General features: G+C 46.7%; 1 protein-coding gene across 1 annotated transcript in view; it reads right to left on the reverse strand.

The window, feature by feature from the left end:
• Positions 1-2,161: 2,161 nt before the first annotated feature.
• Positions 2,162-26,105, reverse strand: part of cdkl5 (cyclin dependent kinase like 5) — a 45,471-nt gene continuing 21,527 nt past the window's right edge. Inside the window, exons 4-20 of the mRNA XM_062528527.1 lie at positions 24,550-24,686; positions 23,261-23,381; positions 22,968-23,027; positions 21,588-21,678; positions 18,842-19,031; positions 16,734-16,814; positions 15,086-15,252; positions 12,046-12,205; positions 11,312-12,000; positions 10,975-11,242; positions 9,933-10,034; positions 8,962-9,070; positions 8,738-8,858; positions 8,378-8,480; positions 4,197-4,490; positions 3,026-3,218; positions 2,162-2,911 (exon numbers count right to left, since the gene is read on the reverse strand). Coding sequence (XP_062384511.1) covers positions 2,730-2,911; positions 3,026-3,218; positions 4,197-4,490; positions 8,378-8,480; positions 8,738-8,858; positions 8,962-9,070; positions 9,933-10,034; positions 10,975-11,242; positions 11,312-12,000; positions 12,046-12,205; positions 15,086-15,252; positions 16,734-16,814; positions 18,842-19,031; positions 21,588-21,678; positions 22,968-23,027; positions 23,261-23,381; positions 24,550-24,686 — 3,068 coding nt within the window. The 3' untranslated portion in view covers positions 2,162-2,729. The remainder of the gene's footprint in view (positions 2,912-3,025; positions 3,219-4,196; positions 4,491-8,377; positions 8,481-8,737; positions 8,859-8,961; positions 9,071-9,932; positions 10,035-10,974; positions 11,243-11,311; positions 12,001-12,045; positions 12,206-15,085; positions 15,253-16,733; positions 16,815-18,841; positions 19,032-21,587; positions 21,679-22,967; positions 23,028-23,260; positions 23,382-24,549; positions 24,687-26,105) is intronic.

Genomic DNA, 26,105 nt, shown 5'->3' on the forward strand with positions numbered 1-26,105 from the left:
CTTAACAGCCTGATTTGTATTGTTGTGTTGTGGTTGGTGTGAATGACTGATCTTCTACAGAAAGATGGAGATGACCAGACCTGCCAGCTGAGCATTACGAGCACCCGATTCTCCTTCCTCTCTTTACAGTAATTTCCCGCATATAAGCCGCATCGTGTATAAGCCACAGGACAGTGTTTTATGCCAGTTAAAAGAAACAAAACCATATTAACGCCATATTAACTGCCCCCCTGTATTAACCTCATAGCGGAAGAAATTTTGCAAAATCAAAGTATAAGCCGCGGCTAATAGTCGGGAAATTACGGGTAGTAATGCCATTAATGACACAAGTAACGGACTGTGTAGTCACTCTGCTTCCCCGAGTGGCAAACCAAACTGAAATCAGAATATGCTGCTCTAACAGAGGACAAAAACATTGCACAAAACTCATCGTCTTTTAAAGTGCATTGCTGATGAGGAACATACAACCAAATCAGAACAATAGATTAAAAAGTAACACCACCATGAGATACCATTACAATGGCAAATATGCTGAAATAAACTATTTGGAATTGTGTATTACTTCAGGAATCAACAGTTACAAAAGTTACAGAGATGTTTGATGCATTCAGTATTTTGTATTTATATGATGTTTCCCAATTGATACACCATTATGTATTTATATGTTCAACCCATGTAGTCCTTCAAAATCTTTTCATATTGTATTACTTTCATACTCATATTCGCTTTTCTCTTGTGAATAGCAAAATGAATCACACATTAGGGAGGGCAATATCCCACTGTAGTACCACATGTTGAACCAAATCAAATGAAGCAACACATAGAGGAAAGCCTCGCTTCACTTGAGAAGGACTAGCCGGGCGCAGTTCTCCCCCTGGCCTGTGGGCGGCGCTGTGACCAAGGGCACTGTGCTCACCAGCTGGTGATGTGAGGGCATTGGGGTAAGTGGGCGGAGCCTCCAGGGACACAACAATCTCCAGACGCCCTGACAGACCGCGAAGCACCACATGATTTGATGGGGAATCTGGCGATCCCTGAAGGCCTGCTGGAGCACAACTTGATTTGATGGGGAATCTGGCGATCCCTGAAGGCCTGCTGGAGCTCTTCTGATCAACTCCCTCCAGCACAGCAGACACAACTGAGATATTTCTCTCCCTAAGGCTTGCTCCTCAATATAGTGGAGGAAATGGTTCTTCTCAGGTTGGTCATCTACTCCACAGGGAGAGCATTCTGATTGGACATCTACTTCACCATAGTGGAGGGAGAGCGTTCTGATTGGACATCTACTTCACCATAGTGGAGGGAGAGCGTTCTGATTGGATATCTACTTCACCATGTGGAGGGAGAGCATTCTGATTGGTCATCTACCACACCATAGGGGAGGGAGAGCGTTCTGATTGGTCATCTACTTCACCATAGTGGAGGGAGAGCAGTTCTAATTGGACGGGAGGTCGTTCTGAGAAGGGCTCTTTTGGTAAAAGGGCTCTAATGGTTCTTCAATTTGCGGTAAATGGCCTCTTGTCTCAATCTGCCCTGATCATTATTACGCCTGATTTGTTGAATAGAGTATTGATGACTATTACCATTATTATGCCTTATTTGTTGAGATTTATGATCATTATGAAGGCAAATGATATGAGTCCAATTGAAATCTCTGGAAGAATGAATGCAAGAAAAGAGCAATTTGTGATTGCTGTGACAGAAAAACAAAAGACATGATGTTCACATAACAACAAAGTACATTCTGTACAATAATATTTCAGACACAACAATTAAATACTCATCATGAAATATATCATTATTACATTATCTTCATCTCAATGCATTTAGTCTCTGTACAAACTAAAGCTCTTGCAGTTACTCTTTGAATATTCATTCACACATTTCCATATACATATTATTTATCAGAAGGATATTGACCTGAAAACAAACATAACTTACGATTAAACCATAAAATAATAATAATAATAATAATAATAATAGTAATAGTAATAATAGTAATAATAATAACAATAATAATAATAATAATAGTAATAATAATAAATACAAATATTAATCTATCAAATACTGATATCTCCAAAAGAAGGACATGATGATCACCAACCCCTGGCCAAAAAAAAGCACTGAATGTGTGTGTGTGTGTGTGTGTGTGTGTGTGTGTTTGTGTGCACCATAGTAAGGGTGTGTGTGTGTGGTAAGTGCGTGGGTGTGTGCACCATGGTAAGTGCGTGGGTGTGTGCGTACATGTAGGTGTGCACGCGTGTGTGTGTGTGTGAGTGTTCGACACATGGCCATCACAGGTCCTCCAGGCTCTACCGGGCCATGTGCACGCGTGTGTGTGTGTGTGAGTGTTCGACACATGGCCATCACAGGTCCCCCAGGCTCTACAGGGCCATGCGTGTATGCGTGTGTGTGTGTGTGAGTGTGTGTGTGTGAGTATTGGACACATGGCCATCACAGGTCCCCCTGGCTTTACAGGGCCGTCTCCTTCAGGTCGTTGAGGTTGGGCATGCGTGTATGTATGTGTGTGTGAGTGTGTGTGTGTGTGAGTGTTCAACACATGGCCATCACAGGTCCCCCAGCCTCTACAGGGCCATGCGTGTATGCGTGTGTGTGTGTGTGTGTGTGTGTGTGTGAGTGTTCGACACATGGCCATCACAGGGCCGTCTCCTTCAGGTCGTTGAGGTTGGGCATGCGTGTGAGTGTGTGTGTGTGTGTGTGTGAGTGTTCTACAGGGCCGTCTCCTTCAGGTCGTTGAGGTTGGGCATGCGAGCCCTGGCGGGGCGGGTGAAGGTGGGCCCGTTCTGACCCAGTTTGCCGGCCATTTGGTCGGGGGGGTACACTGCCCCCTCGGCCCTGGACAGGGCAGACAGGTGCCAGTTGGACTCCACCTGCCCCGGGAGGGGGTACGTGGGCTTGTTGGACTCCAGCTGCCCCGGGAGGGGGTACGTGGGCTTGTTGGACTCCAGCTGCCCCGGGAGTGGGTACGTGGGCTTGTTGGACTCCAGCTGCCCCGGGAGGGGGTACGTGGGCTTGCGGCTCTTGGACTGTGGAGCGCTGCCCCCACTGCTGCTCCCTGAGTGGACCCGGGCCTCCGGGAAGCTCCCTTTGGGGGGGGGGTTGGGCAGCGGCTGGAAGCGAGGCTCTGGGGCGGCCACTTGACCCGTCGCCGGGGACGACAAGTGCAGGAGCTTCCGCAGGGACTTCAGCGGCTGATTCTGGGGAGGAAGAGACTCAGTTTCACTCACACAGCTGAACTCGTCACGGGCAACAGGATCTGTGTGTGATGTGGATCTCAGATTCACCAGGTAAGAGTGTAATGTGCGACAGGATCTGTGTGTGATGTGCATCTCAGATTCACCAGATAAGAGTGTAATGTGCAACAGGATCTGTGTGTGATGTGCATCTCAGATTCACCAGGTAAGAGTGCAATGTGCAGATGATCTGTGTGTGATGTGTATCTCAGATTCACCAGGTAAGAGTGTAATGTGCAGATGATCTGTGTGTGATGTGCATCTCAGATTCACCAGATAAGAGTGTAATGTGCAGATGATCTGTGTGTGATGTGTATCTCAGATTCACCAGATAAGAGTGTAATGTGCAGATGATCTGTGTGTGATGTGCATCTCAGATTCACCAGGTAAGAGTGTAATGTTCAGATGATCTGTGTGTGATGTGTATCTCAGATTCACCAGGTAAGAGTGTAATGTGCAGATGATCTGTGTGTGATGTGTATCTCAGATTCACCAGGTAAGAGTGTAATGTGCAGATGATCTGTGTGTGATGTGCATCTCAGATTCACCAGATAAGAGTGTAATGTGCAGATGATCTGTGTGTGATGTGTATCTCAGATTCACCAGGTAAGAGTGTAATGTGCGACAGGATCTGTGTGTGATGTGCATCTCATATTCACCAGATAAGAGTGTAATGTGCAGATGATCTGTGTGTGATGTGCATCTCAGATTCACCAGATAAGAGTGTAATGTGCAGATGATCTGTGTGTGATGTGTATCTCAGATTCACCAGGTAAGAGTGTAATGTGCAGATGATGTGTGTGTGATGTGTATCTCAGATTCACCAGATAAGAGTGTAATGTGCAGATGATGTGTGTGTGATGTGTATCTAATGTGCAGATGATGTGGAGAGGAGAGTAATGACGAGTAATGATGAGACAAACACAGCTGAGATTAGCTCACCTGAGAATGGGGCTCTGCTAGTTTTTCAGTGGGCCATTCATCTCTCTCCCTCTCCCTCTCTCTCCCCCTTTCTCGTTCTCGCTCCCTCTCTCTCTCTCTCTCCCTCTCTCGCTCTCTCTCGCGCTCTCGGTCCCTGTTGCGATCTCGGCTCCGTTCCCGCTCTCGCTCTCGCTCTCGGTCCCGGTCGCGGTCCCGTTCTCTGTCGCGGTCCCGGTTCCTGTGGCGGCTGCTCTGATGGGAGGAGGGCTTCATCGCTCGCTGAGCAGCCATTGGGTCCTGAGCGTCACCCGGCACCTGCCAACGGCCACAGAGACACCTTCAGCCCCACATCTCCACTGGGTGCATGTGCACCTGCCAACGGCCACAGAGACACCGTCAGCCCCACATCTCCACTGGGTGCATGTGCACATGGGGACTGGTGCTTCATGTGCGCTGTGTGGACATGTGTGGGCCTGCTTAGCTTAACACTGTTGTGTGGGCCTGCCTAGCTTAACGCTGTTGTGTGAGTACGCTTAGCTACATTAACGCTGTTGTGTGAGTACGCTTAGCTACATTAACGCTGTTGTGTGAGTACGCTTAGCTACATTAACGCTGTTGTGTGAGTACGCTTAGCTTAACACTGTTGTGAGTACGCTTAGCTACATTAACACTGTTGTGTGAGTACGCTTAGCTACATTAACGCTGTTGTGTGGGCTAGCTTAGCTTAACACTGTTGTGAGTACGCTTAGCTACATTAACACTGTTGTGTGAGTACGCTTAGCTACATTAACGCTGTTGTGTGGGCTAGCTTAGCTTAACACTGTTGTGTGGGTTAGCTTAGCTACATTAACGCTGTTGTGTGAGTACGCTTAGCTAAACGAACACTTGATGAAGTGTTATTTAAAGGCTAAAGTGTATTTTGCATTTTTAAGATCACGGTTTCAAGGAAACTCTTTTGACACACATAAAGCTTTAGTGTGGCATACACTACTTGACTACTGTGGCTGAAATGTTACCCACCCCCAGGCAGCATGTGTGTGTATACGCTGAATGCAATGTGGTGCTAGTCTGGCTATCACCATACTAAGCACAATCTTTAAGATGGAACATTAGTCTTGGGAGTCTGCGCTGTATTTTGGATAGTCCTTAAACCAATCAGACCAACGACCCGGGTGCACCTTTTTGATAAGCTAGTTTGTGATTGGACCCAGAAGATGCGGACAGGAAACAGAGATAGATGTGCAGGTTTCCAGCCTGAGCTGCAGGGCAGGCAGGGTTTAGCCAGTCTAGTTCGGTGCTACTGTAGAACACAACCTCTGATACAGTTCTAGTGTGGTGCTACTGTAGAACACAACCTCTGATATAGTTCTAGTTTGGTGCTACTGTAGAACACAACCTCTGATACAGATCTAGTGTGGTTCTACTCTAGTCTAGAACACAACCTCTGATACAGCCTAGTGTGGTTCTACTCTAGTCTGGAACACAACCTCTGATACAGTCTAGTGTGGTGCTACTCTAGGACACAACCTCTGATACAGTTCTACTGTGGTGTTACTCTAGAACACAACCTCTGATATAGTTCTAGTGTGGTGTTACTCTAGAACACAACCTCTGATACAGTTCTAGTGTTATTCTACTCTAGTCTAGAACACAACCTCTGATACAGTTCTAGTGTGGTGTTACTCTAGAACACAACCTCTGATACAGTTCTACAGTAGTGTGGTGTTACTCTAGAACACAACCTCTGATACCTCTGATACAGTTCTAGTGTGGCGCTACTCTAGAACACAACTTCTGATACAGCTGTTCCCTGTTTACTCCGAATGTTCTGACATGAGTGCCTCTAGTCCATGATGCGTATGCCACACACAGGCTTTATGTGTCCATAAGACAGCTGTCGGGATCTGCGGTCAGAGACATTGTGTAATGACGAGGAGAGTGGCGATCTGAGGTCAGAGACATTGTGTCATGACGAGGAGAGTGGCGATCTGCGGTCAGAGACATTGTGTTATGACGAGGAGAGTGGCGATCTGTGGTCAGAGACATTGTGTTATGACGAGGAGAGTGGCGATCTGCGGTCAGAGACATTGTGTCATGACTGCAGTCAAAGACATAGATATATATCCGTAGATACCGCATTGTCCGTACGTTCTAGAGGCCAATGCGGTGTCTATGTATATATGTCTATGGTCAGAGACGTGTCACGGCGAGCAGAGGGGCAGTGAGCCCAGACAGACGGACAGTGTGTGCTTCGTTTTTGCAGGCAGTGTTGAAGACGACTATGAGGGGTCCCATGCAACTCTTTTGAAACACTCAAACATGCTGTCTGCTGACGCATAGCTGACACAAGCAATGATAGCACAACACAGAAAACCAACCACTGGATCAACAGAATGAATCAACAAAATCTCACGTTCATCTCACTGATTTACTGCCTACACATATCATCTCTGAATGAACAAGTACACTGATAAGGAGCTGGAAATAAGAACAGGCCTATTCGATTAATACAGGCAGCTGGTGTATATGGGTTGGCCATGGGATTTTCAGCAAAGCTCCTGGTCAAAGAGTTGGGCCCCGTGTGAGCTGGGTGACACACATCAATTTTACCTGAGTGACCTGGACTGCTCATGCTACCCCTTTTGCAAAATTTGAGACATACTGTAAATGTTCCAAAGTATTTGAGAAGCTTATGAGTGAGAAATCGTCACATCACTGTCCAAGTGAATGCTAGTGTTTTGCTGTTTAGAATTCAAGAAAACAGTTGTTCATAAGCCAGACTAGTAGGGCTTATAAAAAACACTGTGAGTTTACAACAATCTCCAGTCCAGTAGATGAAGGAACTTGACAACAAGGTTGATGCCAAGACCAAACACATACAATACATTAAATATAAGAACAGGTAACAATTAACATAAATAACTATTCCTTTCAGTATTTTTACATGAGGAAATTTTTGACTGCTACTGTAACAGGCAAATGTTGCTATTTAAAAAACAAAAACTGTGAACAATTCAGACTCACAAAGCTCCTCAGGAATAACAAACTTGCAAAATGGGCTAAAAAATTATGCCCCTTTAATTCAGCCAGCTGCCACAACACACAGTCTGTATTTGATAGATCTGAGGCTGGATTTCTATGACTGGTCAAACTCAGTGACCACAGTCCACCTGAGCTGGACAAAAGCAAAATGTGTCAAACATGAAAGCATTCTCAGTCCAATATGACTAATCTACAGGGTCATGCGATGGAGGTGTGCGTTTAACGGACGAGCAGAGCGGAGTGCAGAACGGCACAGTAGATGGGAACAGTACCATGGGAGAGGAGACTACTTTCACAGAGGGGCTACGCTTTACACTATTCTTTGAGTTAAATAGAGGGAAAAGACTTTTCTTGATGCTTGGACCCCTTCCATCGCCGACGTCTGTCTGCAATATAAGATGCACAAGACTCTAGTGGCACATGGAAGAAGACAGGCCTCCGTCACTGAGCAAACATATGGACACAGCTTGTGTTTACAGAGGGAGGCAGAGCATCAGCACACTCCCTGGCAGAAGAGATTCTGTTGTGTCTGAGCTGGTTCCCATGAGAAAGCTGCATATGATTCTAGTTACCAATTCCCCTCTGACGCTCTCTGTCCAGCAGGTGCATTTCACACAAAGGACAAACAAACAGACAAACAAATAGACCAACAAACAAAAGCTAACAAACAGCACCCCCTACTGGAGGATATGACCTGAATCTCAGGGTGGATTATGCTGTGCGCTTAATATAATATATAATATATAATATATAATAATATAATAATAATAATGAGTCAGACTGTAACAAGACTAAAAAAAACCTATAAAATGTAAGCTACACGTAAAGGTACTGTGCAATTACAGTCTATCTGTTATTGTGATTAATTACAGATGTAGAAAATAAATATTCATTGTCTAGTGTTTATCATTGGATACCAGATTGCCTTCCTCTATGTCTAAACACAGATATTCTCGACAAATATTTTGCACAGGTACGTCACAGAGAAAGACAAAGACTTTTAAAGCTCACACACAAAAACACTGCATGAAAAGCATTAGCCATCTCCATTGCCATTCAGTAGCTTAGCTGCTGCTCATGGGCTAAGGGTATGACTAGGCAATATATCTAACATCGAGCTGGGGGTCTGAGACCACCCAAAGCAGCTGACCGACACCCACCGTCTGAGACTTCTTCTTCTTCTTCTTTATTGCTCTAAAGAAACCCTGTTTCTCTTTATGCTTTGGAGGCTCTGGTGGAGGATTCATGGTCTCAGGCGTATTCCTGTTCCATAAAAACAAGCATCAGAACAACAGTTATTTGAACTAAGCTAAGGCTTCTTCAATACACTTTATGCTGATTATAGCATGGTTATTTGAACTAAGGTATGGCTTTCTTCAATAAACTTTCTTGAGCTTTCTGTGATAAGTCAGCATTCTCTCCGCTGAGTCCAAATTACAGCATTCCAATGGCACCTTGACAGCTCTTAAAGCCCTTAACATCACAGGCCAGCGCATTACTCTAGGTGGTGGCATACGCACCAGGGCTCGAAGGTGGTCTGGCGCTTGGAGTGATTGCTCATGGCACTGTTGTCGCCAGGCATGGGTGCCCCGCGGCCCGGAGCTGCAGGATCATGGAAGGAGTCAGGCCTGGGGGATGGCACTGCCCAAGGGAGAGAACAGCTGTGTTAAAGAGCCTGCCAATCACCGAATCTGTAGAGCAGGAGAGAGTCTGTTCTCACACACACACACACACACACACACACCTCGGTAAAAGCTGCCTACTCGTCGTGGCATTGAGTCGCTGTAGATGATGCGGTTCTCCTTGGAGGAAGTGCCTCCGTCTTCAAGGTGTTGGTCGTGATACATCCCCACCTGTGCAGACACACAGCCAGACACACAGCAATGCACACAGCAATGCACACAGCCAGACACACAGCAAGACGATAAGGGCAGGATGCCATAGACTGGCTGCACCCTACTAGCTAATGACTGTCTGGCATGCCTGCACATTGACACGTCTAATTGTGTTCCTCAAAGGGAAGAAAAGGGGGGAGAAAGAGAGGGGTAGAGAAATGCTGAGAGAGAGAAAGAGAGAGAGAAAGAGAAAGTGAGAGAGTAACACAACACCTACAAGTGAGACCTTACTCCATGTAAATATATTTGAGCACTGTTCACACGTGGAACCACACTGAACATTTATAATCCACATTTAGACTGAGTGAGCGAAGTACACTGGGGCTCTGGGTGCTACTGAACCAGAGAGTAGCTGTTCCCTACTTATAACAGAGTAGCTGTTCCCTACTTATAACAGAGTAGCTGTTCACTATTTATAACAGAGTAGCTGTTCACTATTTATCTGCTCATCAGCCATTTTCAATAGGTGGGCAGGGCAGTGGATGGTCTCTTGCATTAGAGCATGGCTGTTTGTCTACACACAGTGGCCTTCCTCAAATATTGCTAGATAATTCATTTGTGCAGCACTGACTAGCCAGTCTATTGCTAGATACATCACTTGTGCAGCGGTGATCAGCCAGTCTTCAGCTGTTCCCAATTTATAACAGAGTAGCTGTTCCGCGTAGTAAAGGACACCTCTAGTGGCTGTGTTCAACAAGTGGCTATTCTGTATGCGTATATTTCACGGGTGGCTATTTTGTATGCCTAACTGCAGGTGGCTAGCTGACTTGGGACTTGGCCGGGGGTTTAGGGGTCAGTTGGAGGGAAGGCAGATTCAGACCTCATTTTTTGAACGCTGGGGGTGAAAAGAAGCAGAGTTGTCCCGCGTGGAATCTTTGATGGGGGGGCGCGTTTGGGTCGCCTCTTTTGGAGACGGATCGTTCTGTGGGAGGAATGTCACACAGCAAATCAAGCAGACAGACAGCAAAGTGGAACAAAGTCACGTAACAGATGCAGACAAACCCAGCAACATGGTTCACACTGAACGAAAGACACAGACTCGCCTCTTACAGAAATCACCAACACCAAGGTCAGACATGGATGCAGGCTGTTTGTTTGGTGGCTTTCCTCAGTCAGAGACTCTGGAGGTGAAAATTATGTTTTCATTTTGAAATTTCCCAAGGGCAAGGAATGCCTGGGAGGGGGTGTTGAATTTCAACACTCAAGTGTGCTGCTGATAAGTAGTCACAGAAATGAAAGTGAAGAAAAACAGAGCTAACGCTAACAGCCTCCTCTAGCACATCCCTGCTGTCTACAGACAGAGCTAATGCTAACTGCTAATGCTAACAGCCTTCTCTAGCGCATCCCTGCTGTCTACAGACAGAGCTAATGCTAACAGCCTCCTCTAACACATCCCTGCTGTCTACAGACAGAGCTAACGCTAACAGCCTCCTCCAGCACATCCCTGCTGTCTACAGACAGAGCTAACGCTAACAGCCTCCTCTAGCACATCCCTGCTGTCTACAGACAGAGCTAACGCTAACAGCTATTGCTAACAGCCTCCTCTAGCACATCCCTGCTGTTTACAGACAGAGCTAACGCTAACAGCTATTGCTAACAGCCTCCTCTAGCACATCCCTGCTGTCTACAGACAGATGACAGAGGAAGACACATTCCCTCTCATGTTCAACTGAGCTTGGTGATGTCTGTTCTACTCTCTCTCTCGTGTTTGTGTGTGTGTGTGTGTGTGTGTGTGTGTGTGTGTGTGTGTGTGTGTGGGCGGGGGGGGGACTGACCCTGGCGATGTCGTCGGAGCAGTCCTCTCGTGTGTGTGTGTGTGTGTGTGTGTGTGTGTGTGTGTGTGTGTGGTGGGGGGGACTGACCCTGGCGATGTCGTCGGAGCAGTCCTCTCGTGAGGAGCCGACGGAGTGGCGAGTGAGGGTGCGGTGCTGGACCTGTGGCGAGAGCATCTGCAGGCTGCTGGCGCGCGTGGGTGCCGTCTGACCCACCGCTAGCGCCCCCTCCTGGCCATGGGCCCGGTGGCGCTCCCGCCGCACGTACATGGAGTGGCGGTGTGGCCGCTGCTGCGAGGAGAAGGGGCTCGTGTAGCCCAGGCCGTACGGGAAGGACTCGTGGGGGGTGGACAGCGAGTGAGTGTGACTGCCACTCCCACCTCCTCCACCTCCTCCTCCTCCTCCTCCTCCTCCTCCTCCTCCTGGCCTCCCTCCCGGGTCCAGCGTGTCCAGCACACGCGCCTCCTCCGGCCCTTTGTGGCGGGTCGACGGCCGGCGGGAGTCGAGGGTGCTGCTCTCCAAGTGCGGGTTGCCGCGGGTGACGGTCGCCGACGTCGACGAGGGGCTGTGTCCAGAGCGGTCGGGCGCGTGATGGGTGGCCGGGCTGCCGGGCGCCGCGTTCAGGTCCACGCAGCTGGACGGGAAGTAGCGGGGAGGGCCGGGCGGCGGCTCGTCCAGCAGCAGTCCTGCTCCGCTCAGGTTGCCCACGGACTTGGCGTCGCCCAGACCCTGCGCCAGCTTGGCACCGCTGCCCGCGTGTGTGCCCTTGGACAGGCTGAGGTACGTGCCGGCGCTCTTGACCGCAGGGTCCAGCGGGACGTGACCGTGGCGACTGCGCTTCTCCCCCGGCTGCAGCGTGTTGGTCTTGGCCTCCACAAACGCCGGCCGGCCCTGCGGCTGCGGCTGCGGCTGCTGCGGGGCGCGACTGGCCTGCTTCAGGTACTTGCTGCCGGGTGCGTCGGGCGGCTTGGTGGCGGCGGTGACGTTGGGCGGCGGCGGGATGTTGAAGTCGAAGTGCGTCTTGCCCTTGAAGTCCTTGGGGCTGAGCAGGTGGGGCAGCGGGTGGCTGGCCAGGTCTTTGCTGCTGGACACGGAGCGGCTGAGCGTCTGCGTCTGCTGGAAGCTCTTGGGGTGCAGCACGGGGCTCTTGGGGTGCAGCACGGGGCTCTTGGGGTGCAGCACGGGGCTCAGGCTGACGGGCGCCGGGCCGCTGCCGTTCAGGAAGGCGTCGCTGCTGCGCTGCAGGTCCTCGTGGCGTGGCAGGCTGGAGCACTCCTTAGCGTTGGAGCGCCGGTGCCCTGAGCTCTTACCACCGTGACTCCTGTTATGAACAACACACACACACACACACACACACACACACACACACACACACACACACACACACAACTGAGCTCTTACCCGCATGACTCCTGTTATGAACAACACACACACACACACAACGGAGCTCTTACCCGCATGACTCCTGTTATGAACAGACACACACACACACACACACACACACACACAACTGAGCTCTTACCCGCATGACTCCTGTTATGAACAACACACACACACACACACACACACAACTGAGCTCTTACCCGCATGACTCCTGTTATGAACAACACACACACACACAACGGAGCTCTTACCCGCATGACTCCTGTTATGAACAACACACACACACACACACACACACACAACTGAGCTCTTACCCGCATGACTCCTGTTATGAACAACACACACACAACGGAGCTCTTACCCGCATGACTCCTGTTATGAACAACACACACACACACACACACACACACACAACGGAGCTCTTACCCGCATGACTCCTGTTATGAACAACACACACACACACACACAACTGAGCTCTTACCCGCATGACTCCTGTTATGAACAACACACACACACACACACACACACAACTGAGCTCTTACCCGCATGACTCCTGTTATGAACAACAGACACACACACACACACACACACAACGGAGCTCTTACCCGCATGACTCCTGTTATGAACAACACACACACACACAACTGAGCTCTTACCACCATGACTCCTGTTATGAACAACAAACACACACACACACACACACACAACGGAGCTCTTACCCGCATGACTCCTGTTATGAACAACACACACACACACACAACTGAGCTCTTACCACCATGACTCCTGTTATGAACAACACACACACACACACACACAACTGAGCTCTTACCCGCATGACTCCTGTTATGAACAACACACACACACACACAACTGAGCTCTTACCACCATGACTCCTGTTATGAACAACACACACACACACACAACTGAGCTCTTACCCGCATGACTCCTGTTATGAACAACACACACACACACAACTGAGCTCTTACCCGCATGACTCCTGTTATGAACAACACACACACACACACAACTGAGCTCTTACCACCATGACTCTTGTTATGAACAACACACACACACACACAACTGAGCTCTTACCCGCATGACTCCTGTTATGAACAACACACACACACACAACTGAGCTCTTACCACCATGACTCCTGTTATGAACAACACACACACACACACAACTGAGCTCTTACCCGCATGACTCCTGTTATGAACAACACACACACACACACAACTGAGCTCTTACCACCATGACTCCTGTTATGAACAACACACACACACACACACAACTGAGCTCTTACCACCATGACTCCTGTTATGAACAACACACACACACACACACACACACACAAACACACACACACAACTGAGCTCTTACCCGCATGACTCCTGTTATGAACAACAGACACACACACACACAACTGAGCTCTTACCACCGTGACTCCTGTTATGAACAACACACACACACACATACAACTGAGCTCTTACCTGCATGACTGTGTACTAATATGGCTATACTGTAGTGCTAATACTGTGCACTAATATGGCTATACTGTAGTGCTAATACTGTGCACTAATATGCTGTGCTAATACTGTGCACTAATATGGCTATACTGTAGTGCTAATACTGTGCACTAATATGCTGGTTATATGTAGTGCCAATACTGTGCACTAATATGTTATACTGTTGTCATAATACTGTGCACTAATATGGCTATACTGTAGTGATAATACTGTGCACTAATATGGCTATACTGTAGTGATAATACTGTGCACTAATATGGCTATACTGTAGTGATAATACTGTGCACTAATATGCTGTGCTAATACTGTGCACTAATATGTTATACTGTTGTCATAATACTGTGCACTAATATGGTTATACTGTAGTGCTAATACTGTGCACTAATATGCTGGTTATATGTAGTGCTAATACTGTGCACTAATATGCTGGTTATATGTAGTGCTAATACTGTGCACTAATATGGCTATACTGTAGTGCTAATACTGTGCACTAATATGGGTATACTGTAGTGCTTATACTGTGCACTAATATGGGTATACTGTAGTGCTAATACTGTGCACTAATATGGTTATACTGTAGTGATAATACTGTGCACTAATATGGCTATACTGTAGTGCTAATACTGTGCACTAATATGGCTATACTGTAGTGATAATACTGTGCACTAATATGGCTATACTGTAGTGATAATACTGTGCACTAATATGCTGGTTATACTGTAGTGCTAATACTGTGCACTAATATGCTGTGCTAATACTGTGCACTAATATGTTATACTGTTGTCATAATACTGTGCACTAATATGGTTATACTGTAGTGCTAATACTGTGCACTAATATGCTGGTTATATGTAGTGCTAATACTGTGCACTAATATGGGTATACTGTAGTGCTAATACTGTGCACTAATATGCTGGTTATATGTAGTGCTAATACTGTGCACTAATATGGTTATACTGTAGTGCTAATACTGTGCACTAATATGGCTATACTGTAGTGCTAATACTGTGCACTAATATGCTGGTTATATGTAGTGCTAATACTGTGCACTAATATGGCTATACTGTAGTGATAATACTGTGCACTAATATGGCTATACTGTAGTGATAATACTGTGCACTAATATGCTGGTTAGATGTAGTGCTAATACTGTGCACTAATATGGCTATACTGTAGTGATAATACTGTGCACTAATATGGCTATACTGTAGTGATAATACTGTGCACTAATATGCTGGTTATATGCTGTGCTAATACTGTGCACTAATATGGCTATACTGTAGTGCCCCACCTGCTGGGTATGGTGTTGTCTCCGTGGTAGGGCTTCCTCTTGGAGGAGCGTGGCGGCGTGGGGGAGGGGGGCAGGAGCCGCTCCAGGACCCGCTGGGCTTGGAACACCTGATGGTTCAGACTCTGCTCCGTCAAGAACCTCTCGGATGCGCTCAGCTGAAGCAGGTTCTGACTCACAGAAAGGTAAACAAGTCAACACACCAGGGTAAACAGCGTAATCACACCAGTGGGGTGTACGACGAATCTCGATTAGTGGGTTAGCGAGGTATGTTGCGCTCAAAGCCAGGGTATGCCGCCATACGAAAGTGGATTTGTTTTAGCGTTGCTGTATCACCATGGTATCTTATGCTCGCAAGCAAACCTGGTCGGGAGCAGGCTATGTGCTAACTTGTAGCTCAAATCGTGAAAAACTACCTTACCTCTGACCAATCCTAACCAATCCATTATCTTGAAAAACAAAGTTATCTCACGTGTGCTAATCTGTCATACTTCGAACAGGTACAGCTCCGCCTCTGAAAACATTTTGAATCTCGAAGGCGCTTTTAACTATGTCGCGCATGCAAATATGTCCCTACTATGGACGTGCATACCAAACAATATCTGATGACCATCGATTTTTTGATGTTATAGGTTAGACACTAAAAAAGACCACCCTAGATTTTGCTACCGCTCATAAATGTCGAAGTAATCGTTTTTTAACCTAGGCGGTCTTGTGCATCTCCACGTTTCACAATTGGACAAAGACACCCCAACCACGAGAACGTTCACAGATCTGAGCTGAAAGCCTAGTTTGACAAATTCATCTGTGAGTGAGTTTCGTAATACCACTCAACTCTGATTGCGACTTTCGTATTTATCGATCCAGGTTATCCAAAGAAAGCCTGGTTCTGTTCAGCGAGATTCGTAGTATACCCCACTGGGTAAACACACCAGGGTAAACACACCAGGGTAAACACACAAAGGTAAAGGAGGAAGAGTCATATGAGAGTCAGATGTATTCTAGTCAGGCTTTAAGATCAGAGTCAGGGTGAGATGTGTTCTAGTCAGGGTTTAAGATTAGAGTCAGGGTGAGATGTGTTCTAGTCAGGGTTTAAGATCAGAGTCAGGGTGAGATGTATTCTAGTCAGGCTTTAAGATTAGAGTCAGGGTGAGATGTGTTCTAGTCAGGGTTTAAGATCAGAGTCAGGGTGAGATGTGTTCTAGTCAGGGTTTAAGATCAGAGTCAGGGTGAGATGTATTCTAGTCAGGGTTTAAGATTAGAGTCAGGGTGAGATGTGTTCTAGTCAGGGTTTAAGATTAGAGTCAGGGTGAGATGTGTTCTAGTCAGGGTTTAAGATCAGAGTCAGGGTGAGATGTGTTCTAGTCAGGGTTTAAGATAAGAGTCAGGGTGAGATGTATTCTAGTCAGGGTTTAAGATTAGAGTCAGGGTGAGATGTGTTCTAGTCAGGGTTTAATATGAGTCAGGGTGAGATGTGTTCTAGTCAGGGTTTAAGATGAGTCAGGATGAGATGTATTTCTACTTAGGGTTTAAGATTAGAGTCAGGGTGAGATGTATTCTAGTCAGGGTTTAAGATTAGAGTCAGGGTGAGATGTATTCTAGTCAGGGTTTAAGATTAGACACAGTGCAATGGAGGGAACGTTCTCCGTACTTTCATTAGATCCAGCAAGCCTCCACTGATGATGCCAAGGTACCGCCTCTCCAGAGTCTGTGGATGACTCACTGAAGGGAACTAAAACACACACACACACACACACACACACACACACACACACACACACACACACACACACACACACACACACACAGTTACAAACCTGAAATGCTAAACTATTACTTCCACACTGGCATATTATGACTAACTAGTGCTACTGAACGAGTGATGAACATTTTGGGCTCAATCACAGGGTGTCAAACAATTATCCCACCTGTCAGTCAATTATCCCACCTGTCAGGTTCAATAAGGGAGGCCTCTCATCTGCTTTCAGAGACTTTAAAAGAAACCCACAGCCAGTAGACTTACATTACTGCACTATTCTCCCACAGCCTGTAGACTTACATTACTGTACTATTCTCGTTACTGTACTATCCTCTCACAGCCAGTACACTTACCTTACTGTACTATTCTCCCACAGCCAGTACACTTACATTACTGTACTATTCTCCCATAGCTTCCGCTTGCAAAGGTTTCTGAAAACATTATTCTTCCACAAACATAAACAAAGCTTACACAATATAGCAAGTGCGGCCTTTCAGTGTACTCTGAGTGATTTATACTGAAATGAGTAATGAGTGTGTGTGAGGGAGGTGGAGATAGAAACAGAAAAGCAAATAAACACCAAGTATTGAGAGAGAAGGAGGTAGAGAGACAAAGAGAAAGAGAAGAAAGAAGGAGAAAGGAGAGACAAAAAGAGACAGAGAGAAAGAGAAGGAAAGAGGATAGAGATAAACAGAGAGAGAGAGGAGAGAGAGAAGTAGAGAGGAGAGAGAAAGGGGTATGTGTGAAGTTGATCTATGAGGTGGCAAAAAAGGTGTGTTGCAGAGAGAGAGATGAGAGAGAGAGTGGTGGGAAGTCAGAGAGAGAGAGAGAGAGACAGAAAGAGAAAGAGAGAAATATATATAGAGAGAAAAGTGGTGTGTAGCAGAGAGAAAAAGAGAGAAAGAGTGGTGGAGTGGTTTATTGCAGAGAGAGAGAGATAGAAAGAGAGAGAGGGAGAGAGAGAAGGAGAGAGAGTGGTAGAAAGTGGTGTGTTGCAGAGAGCTCAGCAGCTCTACAGTGAGTCACCAGCTGGGAGCCGAGCCACGAGGACCAGAGAAGAGAAGGACACGACAAGACAAAACACACAGAGGGAGGGAGAGAGGGAGCATGGAGGAGAGGGAGAGAGGGAGAGAGGGAGCATAGAGGAGAGGGAGAGAGAGAGGGAGAGAGCATAGAGGAGAGGGAGAGAGGGAGCATGGAGGAGAAGGAGAGAGGGAGCATGGAGGAGAGGGAGAGAGGGAGCATAGAGGAGAGGGAGAGAGGGAGCATGGAGAGAGGGAGCATGGAGGAGAGGAGGAGAGGGAGCATGGAGGAGAGGGAGAGAGGGAGCATGGAGGAGAGGAGGAGAGGGAGAGAGGGAGCATAGAGGAGAGGGAGAGAGGGAGCATAGAGGGAGGGAGAGAGGGAGCATAGAGGAGAGGGAGAGAGGGAGAGGGAGAGAGGGAGCATAGAGGAGAGGGAGAGAGGGATCATACAGGAGAGGGAGAGAGGGAGCAAGGAGGAGAGGACGAGAGGGAGCATGGAGGAGAGGAAGAGAGGGAGAGAGGGAGCATAGAGGAGAAGGAGAGAGGGAGAGAGGGAGCATAGAGGAGAGGGAGAGAGGGAGCATGGAGGAGAGGAGGAGAGGGAGAGGAGGAGAGGGAGAGAGGGAGCATAGAGGAGAGGGAGAGAGGGAGCATGGAGGAGAGGAAGAGAGGGAGCAAGGAGGAGAGGAAGAGAGGGAGCATGGAGGAGAGGAAGAGAGGGAGGAAGAGAGGAAAGGGAGAGAGGAAGGGTAGAAGAGTGGAAGAGAGGAGAGGAGGAGAAGGGTGGAAGAGTGGAAGAGAGGAGGAGAAGGGTGGAAGAGTAGAAGAGAGGAGAGGAAGGGTAGAAGAGAGGAAGAGTGGAGGAGAGGAGGAGAGGAGAGGAAGAGTGGAAAGGAAGAGTAGAAGAGTGGAGGAGAGGAGAAGAAGAGAGGAAGAGTAGAGGAGAGGAGAAGAAGAGTGGTAGCCAGGACCCACCCTCATGCCGTGGAAGCGTGAGTTGTTGTAGAAGAGCTTCATCTGCTCAGGAGGCAGAGGGCCCAGGACCTTCTGGATGGTGAAGAGCTGGTCGATCTCGCTCTCGCCGGGGAACAGGGGCTGGCCGTCACTCAGCTCCCCCAGGATGCAGCCCACAGACCACATGTCCACAGCCTTCCCATAGGGGGCGCTAGAGGAGACAGATGGGAACAGGAACATCAGGAAGAACAGACGTCATTGATCAGATCATTATGTCAGAGATCAGATCTTTGTAGTATATTGTTGAGCCTTCTGCCTTTCTAATGCCAGGACAGTGACTGACAGGAGGAGGGGAGAGAGAGATAGGGCGGGGTCACCAAATGACCCGGGCGCTCTGGGCAGGGTCACCAAATGACCCGGGCGCACTGGACCCCGGTACCCTGGAGGCACGTGGGCTCATATGTGGTGAAGGTGCTGTCGCCAGATGTGCCACAGCGAGCACCCAGAGATTAGAGAACTAAAGGAACACTACCTAGCTCCACCCAGAGATTAGAGAACTAAAGGAACACTACCTAGCTCCACCCAGAGATTAGAGAACTAAAGGAACACTACCTACAGTAGCTCCATCCAGAGATTAGAGAACTAAAGGAACACTACCTAGCTCCACCCAGAGATTAGAGAACTAAAGGAACACTACCTACAGTAGCTCCATCCAGAGATTAGAGAACTAAAGGAACACTACCTACAGTAGCTCCACCCAGAGATTAGAGAACTAAAGGAACACCACCTAGCTCCACCCAGAGATTAGAGAACTAAAGGAACACTACCTAACTCGGAGTTGCAGCCAGCAGCTACAGTGGTACACTCTGGGGGCATATTAAAGATGAGGTGTGTGTGTGTGGGGAGGGGGGGGCATGCTTTTAAAGATGTCCCCAGAGTGTAGCACTGTGGCTGCCTGACTGCTTAAGCTGTGGGCTGTAGCACCGATAGTTTTTTAGTTTTTAGTATGGTGTGGTATGTCATTCCCTCCTTGTGATGCCTTCCAAACTGATACAAACTCATTATTTTAATTACAGAATAATTTTTTACCATGTTACATTTTTATTTTTAAGAGTAAAAAACCCCAAAACAGTTAGAGGTAATTCACCTTCTAGAAATATCTTTAAAAAATGTTGCTGGACGATGCGTAATCTTTGCAGACAGAAGGCCACTCTGTCAATTCCTTATTTCCAATCTGACTATGGATCCCCACCAAAGCATTCCTGCCAGCAGAGAAATGATGGACCAGTGCACCAAATCAGACTGAGGACAGGCACGGGCCAGCAGAAGAGCCAGCAACAGGACATGATGAGAGAGGGTGAGATTCACCAGACAGAAGGGGAAACAGATGAAGAGTGAGAAAGAGACAGAGGGCTAACCAGAGAGAGAGAGAGAGAGTGAGAGAGAGAGAGAGACAGAGAGAGAGGGAAGGAAGGAAGAGGGGAGAGAGAATGAGAGGCGTTTGGAAGACACATATTTGAGCGGAGAGGCTGAGACGGAGGCAGAGAATATTTGCGTGGGCGGAATTCAAATACCAAGAACGTTCAAAGACACTGAGACACTGAGAGAGAAAAATGACAGAAAGAGAGAAAAGGAAAGAGTAAGAAAAAAGAAAGATAAAAATGTCTCTGTTCATTTATGTATTCAGCAGGGAGGTGATGCGAACAATGACGAGGGAATGATGGGGGAATGTCGGCAAGCTGAAGAGAACGATGGAATGTCGGCAAGCTGAAGAGAACGAGGGAATGTCGGCCAGCTGAAGAGAACGTTTTCAACCTTCCGCTGATTTTACTGTCTTAGCCACAAGCTCAGCAGTCCTCACATGAACCACTCATCCCATCTCTCTGGCCCTTAGCATGTGCTGCAAAGCACGGACTAGCTAGATGGCAGCTGATCCAGGAGCACAACACAGACTAGCTAGATGGCAGCTGATCCAGGATTAGCTTGAGCTCATATCTGAACCTGAACCGCGGCTGCTCCACACGCTACTGACACCAGGCCCACATCTCTGGGTCCCAATCACCAGGCCCACATCTCTGGGTCTCAATCATCATATTAAAAAAAACAAAGTGGGGGCAGCCTTACACCAAACAAAAATGAAACCCTGCATGGAATTTCTCTGGGAATGCTGAAGGTAGGGGTGAGTTGTCTCTCTGCTGTGTTTCGTTTGTTCCATGGTTAAAATATAATGTAAATAAAATATAAAATATAATGTTTGTTTTTCTGGACACAAACATCTGCTAATACTGTACATGTAAACATAAACATCAACACGAACGAAAGCCACTTCCTATTAGTGGTAAAAAACATCCTGTGAAATCCCTGACTGCGCCTTCACACTTGAATATTTTCAGATGGCTGACCATTTGAGCTGACCTGGGCTTTACAACTCTGTGATACAGTAATTCAGAACAGACATGGCATGCTGCAGATCCAATCAGAACAGACATGGCATGCTGCAGATCCAATCAGAACAGACATGGCATGCTGCAGATCCAATCAGAACAGACGTGGCATGCTGCAGATCCAATCAGAACAGACGTGGCATGCTGCAGATCCAATCAGAACAGACGTGGCATGCTGCAGATCCAATCAGAACAGACGTGGCATGCTGCAGATCCAATCAGAACAGACATGGCATGCTGCAGATCCAATCAGAACAGACATCTCGGGTGGCGGGATCAGACTGGCGGGAGGAGGGAGAGCGGGGGTGCCATGGCGCTCTTACCCCAGCAGGAGTTCCGGCGAGCGGTACCAGCGGGTGGCCACGTACTCGGTGTAGTTGGCGTCACTGCCCTCCGAGAGGTTACGCGCAAAGCCTGCAGAGAGAGGGGGGGGGGGGGGGGAGAGTGTTACTGCAAAGAGACTCATCACAAATGAGGGACGTGTCCTGCGGGGGGGAGTGTTACTGGAAGAGACTCATAAATGAGGAACGTGTCCAACAGTCACTTTCCAAACAACAGCCAGTGGAGGCAGGAGTCTGTCTTCTGTGTTATGTGAGTTGCAAGAAGTATTATGAGTCACCGCCCCCCCCCCCCCCATCTTGTCAACAATGTGTGAAAGGTTGCTATAAATACAGCTTAGACAAAATTGCTTTCAGAACGAGAACCAGGATATTCATTCTCTAGCAGATGGAGTACAGCAAAATGTGTTCTTGTTATCAACTGACTCCTACTGTGATTGTCTGGAAATATACAGCCATTGATTGTGGAATGTGTTCATGTTATCAACTGACTTCAACTGTGATTATAACATACAGCCATTGATTGGTCATGGTTCTGTTCATGTGTTCACAGTCTAGACACAGGGACAACACATACTGGTTGTCCACACAGTGCTGATGAGAGATGCTCGAAACCACAGGATGAAGTAACGTCTCAATACTATACTATACCATAGCTCTATCTGGCCCCATGCCACTATTAATGTCCCTATACTATACTATACTATACTATACCATAGCTCTATATGGCCCCATGCCACTATTAACGTCCCAATACTATACTATACTATACTATACTATACTATACTATACTATACTATACTATACCATAGCTCTATATGGCCCCATGGCACTATTAACGTCCCAATACTATACTATACTATACTATAGCTCTATATGGCCCCATGCCACTATTAACGTCCCAATACTATACTATAGCTCTATATGGCCCCATGGCACTATTAACGTCCCTATACTATACTATACTATACTATACTATAGCTCTATATGGCCCCATGTGCTGTGATGGTGCTGTGATGGTGTACTGTAGATAGTGCACTTGGTCTGGGAGTCCAACGAAACATGCGTGGGAGGCATCGAGAATGACACGATAGTGGCTCAAACTCTCTCTCTCTCTGTGTGTGTGTTCATGAAGGATAATGATGCAATGCCAGTCTGGGGTGTGAGACTGAAAACACACAGAAGGCCACTGAGTCATGATAGAGTTGTGTCCAGTTCACATGTCACTTACTGTACACACACACACAGACACACAGACACAGACACAGACACAGACACAGACACACACACAGACACACACACAGACACACACACACACACACACACACACACACAGACACACACACACAGACACACAAAACTTACCAAAATCACATAGCTTCAGAACATCGTTGGAACTGATGAGGAGATTCTCTGGTTTGATATCTGGGGAAATGGAGATTAATTCAAAACTGAACAGAAATACATTGTGAAATACACACAAGATGGAGTCCACTTGTAAATGAAGATAAAACCATTTTTAACCATTTTCACAATGAATTTAATCCATATGCAATAACCTATAATGGCTATGAAGGGGGAAAAAAACAAAACCCAGCATCAACATTGCATATCTCCAGTTTTAGCTCCATAGCAGTCATGTTTAAAGAGCTTCTTACCTCTGTGGACAATGTCGTTCTTGTGGCACCAGTGGATGGCCTTGATGAGCTGGTAGATGTAGTTGCGCACCTTGTCTGGGGGGACCCCATTGGGCTGCTCCTCCAGGAGCTCCAGCATGTTCTGCAGCAGGTCACATCAGGACAACACATGCTCACTTGAATACACAACTGATTAAGTGAGCACTTCATGAATTTGAATAAACAGAGACACAGTAACAAATAATTTATTAAATTATGGCAGAGTGTTATTTTTATTTTGAGAATGCATGGGTGTTTTCCTGACATGCTGCAAAGCTATACCCTAGCACAAAGATTTGGGAAGCGAAAAAAAATCACCAGTTCTGATGCATTGACCAGGTATAGTTACAGTATGATGCACTGACCTTCTCTACGTACTCAAACCAGGTAGAGTTATGATGCACTGCCTTTCTCATTTTAAGTACTCAAACACCAGGTAGAGTCGTGATGCACTGACCTTCTCTACGTACTCAAACACCAGGTAGAGTCGTGATGCACTGACCTTCTCTACGTACTCAAACACCAGGTAGAGTTGTGATGCACTGACCTTCTCTATGTACTCAAACACCAGGTAGAGTTGTGATGCACTGCCCTTCTCTACGTACTCAAACACCAGGTAGAGTTGTGATGCACTGACCTTCTCTACGTACTCAAACCAGGTAGAGTTATGATGCACTTCCCTACTCATTAAGTACTCAAACACCAGGTAGAGTCGTGATGCACTGACCTTCTCATTAAGTACTCAAACACCAGGTAGAGTTGTGATGCACTGACCTTCTCTACGTACTCAAACACCAGGTAGAGTCGTGATGCACTCACCTTCTCTACGTACTCAAACACCAGGTAGAGTTGTGATGCACTGACCTTCTCTACGTACTCAAACACCAGGTAGAGTTGTGATGCACTGACCTTCTCTACGTACTCAAACACCAGGTAGAGTTGTGATGCACTGACCTTCTCTACGTACTCAAACACCAGGTAGAGTTGTGATGCACTGACCTTCTCATTAAGTACTCAAACACCAGGTAGAGTTGTGATGCACTGACCTTCTCTACGTACTCAAACACCAGGTAGAGTTGTGATGCACTGCCCTTCTCTACGTACTCAAACACCAGGTAGAGTTGTGATGCACTCACCTTCTCTACGTACTCAAACACCAGGTAGAGTTGTGATGTACTGACCTTCTCTACGTACTCAAACACCAGGTAGAGTTGTGATGCACTGACCTTCTCTACGTACTCAAACACCAGGTAGAGTCGTGATGCACTGACCTTCTCTACGTACTCAAACACCAGGTAGAGCTTCCCTCTCCTCCTGAAGGCCTCCTTGAGCTCCACGATGTTCTCCTGCTTAAGTGTTCGTAGCATTTTAAGCTCACGCAGTGTTGTCTCCTTAACCTCCTCATTTTCTGGAAGAAAAAGAACAACACACTAAACCAGACCCTCATTACAGAGTAGAAGTACAAGTATGTATCATATCATATGGTATTAGTGTACATTCATATGACTGATAACAAATCAGTGCTTTGCCATCCATTAAATGTAGGGCCCTGTATTCCACTTCAGTGCCAAACTAGAGCCCTAGATTCAAGAGGTTTTGAGAGATTCTAAAAGTATTGAATATGGAATTAAAGTGGGTTTGTCAGGACCTGTTGGATTTATGGAAAGGAAATTAGGATTTTCAAAAAACTAGAGTGCCAATGAGAATTGTGAATGATCTCAGATTCACTCAATACCATTTTGTCTCATCTAAACCAGTAGCATACTACACATACCAAATAGCTCTATAAGGGTTGATGGCACACTACACATACAGAATAGCTATACAAGGGTTGATAGCATGCTACACATAAAGAATTGCTATATAAGAATTGATAGCATGCTACACATTAAGAATAGCTATATAAGAATTGATAGCATGCTACACATTAAGAATAGCTACATAAGAATTGATAGCATGCTACACATTAAGAATAGCTACATAAGAATTGATAGCATGCTACACATTATACAAATTGTGGGATTAAAGAATGAACCTAGCTTTGGTTGCACCCATTTTAATTCATACTTTAGATGATTTATCAAGACATGGTGCTGAAGCCACACTTTTAACTCCTAATATACCACCATCAATAAATACTGCCACAACTATGCTTAAACTTCTGTGAACAGTTACAAAGGTGCACTGTGTCTTATACAGAGCACAGGTCCATATGATTTGTACTGTATGATGAAATCTATCTGAAATACATAAAGCACTGAAACGGCTTTTGTACTTGCATAGGGAAAAACAGGCTTTAAAATGGTCTTGGACAAAACTGAGATGTGCTCTGTGGTGCAGAGTGTGTGTGCTCTGTGTATGTAGAGCTGTAGTGTGTGTGTAGAGCTGTTTCTAATGTACTTCCTGTAATGTGTGTGTGCTCTATGTGTATAGAGAGGTTTCTAATGTACGCTAGTGTGTGTGTGTGTGTGTAGGGCTGTTTCTAATGTACACTAGTGTGTGTGTGGGACTGTTGCTAATGTACGGTAGTGTGTGTGTATGTGTGTAGAGATGTTTCTAATGTACGGTAGTGTGTGTGTGTGTGTGTGTGGGGCTGTTGCTAATGTACGGTAGTGTGTGTGTATGTGTGTAGAGATGTTTCTAATGTACGGTAGTGTGTGTGTGTGTGTGTGTGGGGCTGTTTCTAATGTACGCTAGTGTGTGTGTGGGGCTGTTTCTAATGTACGGTAGTGTGTGTGTGTGTGGGGCTGCTTCTAATGTACGCTAGTGTGTGTGTGTGTGTAGAGATGTTTCTAACACGCTAGTGTGTGTGTGTGTGTGTGGGGCT

Source organism: Sardina pilchardus, chromosome 23, assembly GCF_963854185.1.
Source record: "Sardina pilchardus chromosome 23, fSarPil1.1, whole genome shotgun sequence".
Taxonomy (NCBI): domain Eukaryota; kingdom Metazoa; phylum Chordata; class Actinopteri; order Clupeiformes; family Clupeidae; genus Sardina; species Sardina pilchardus.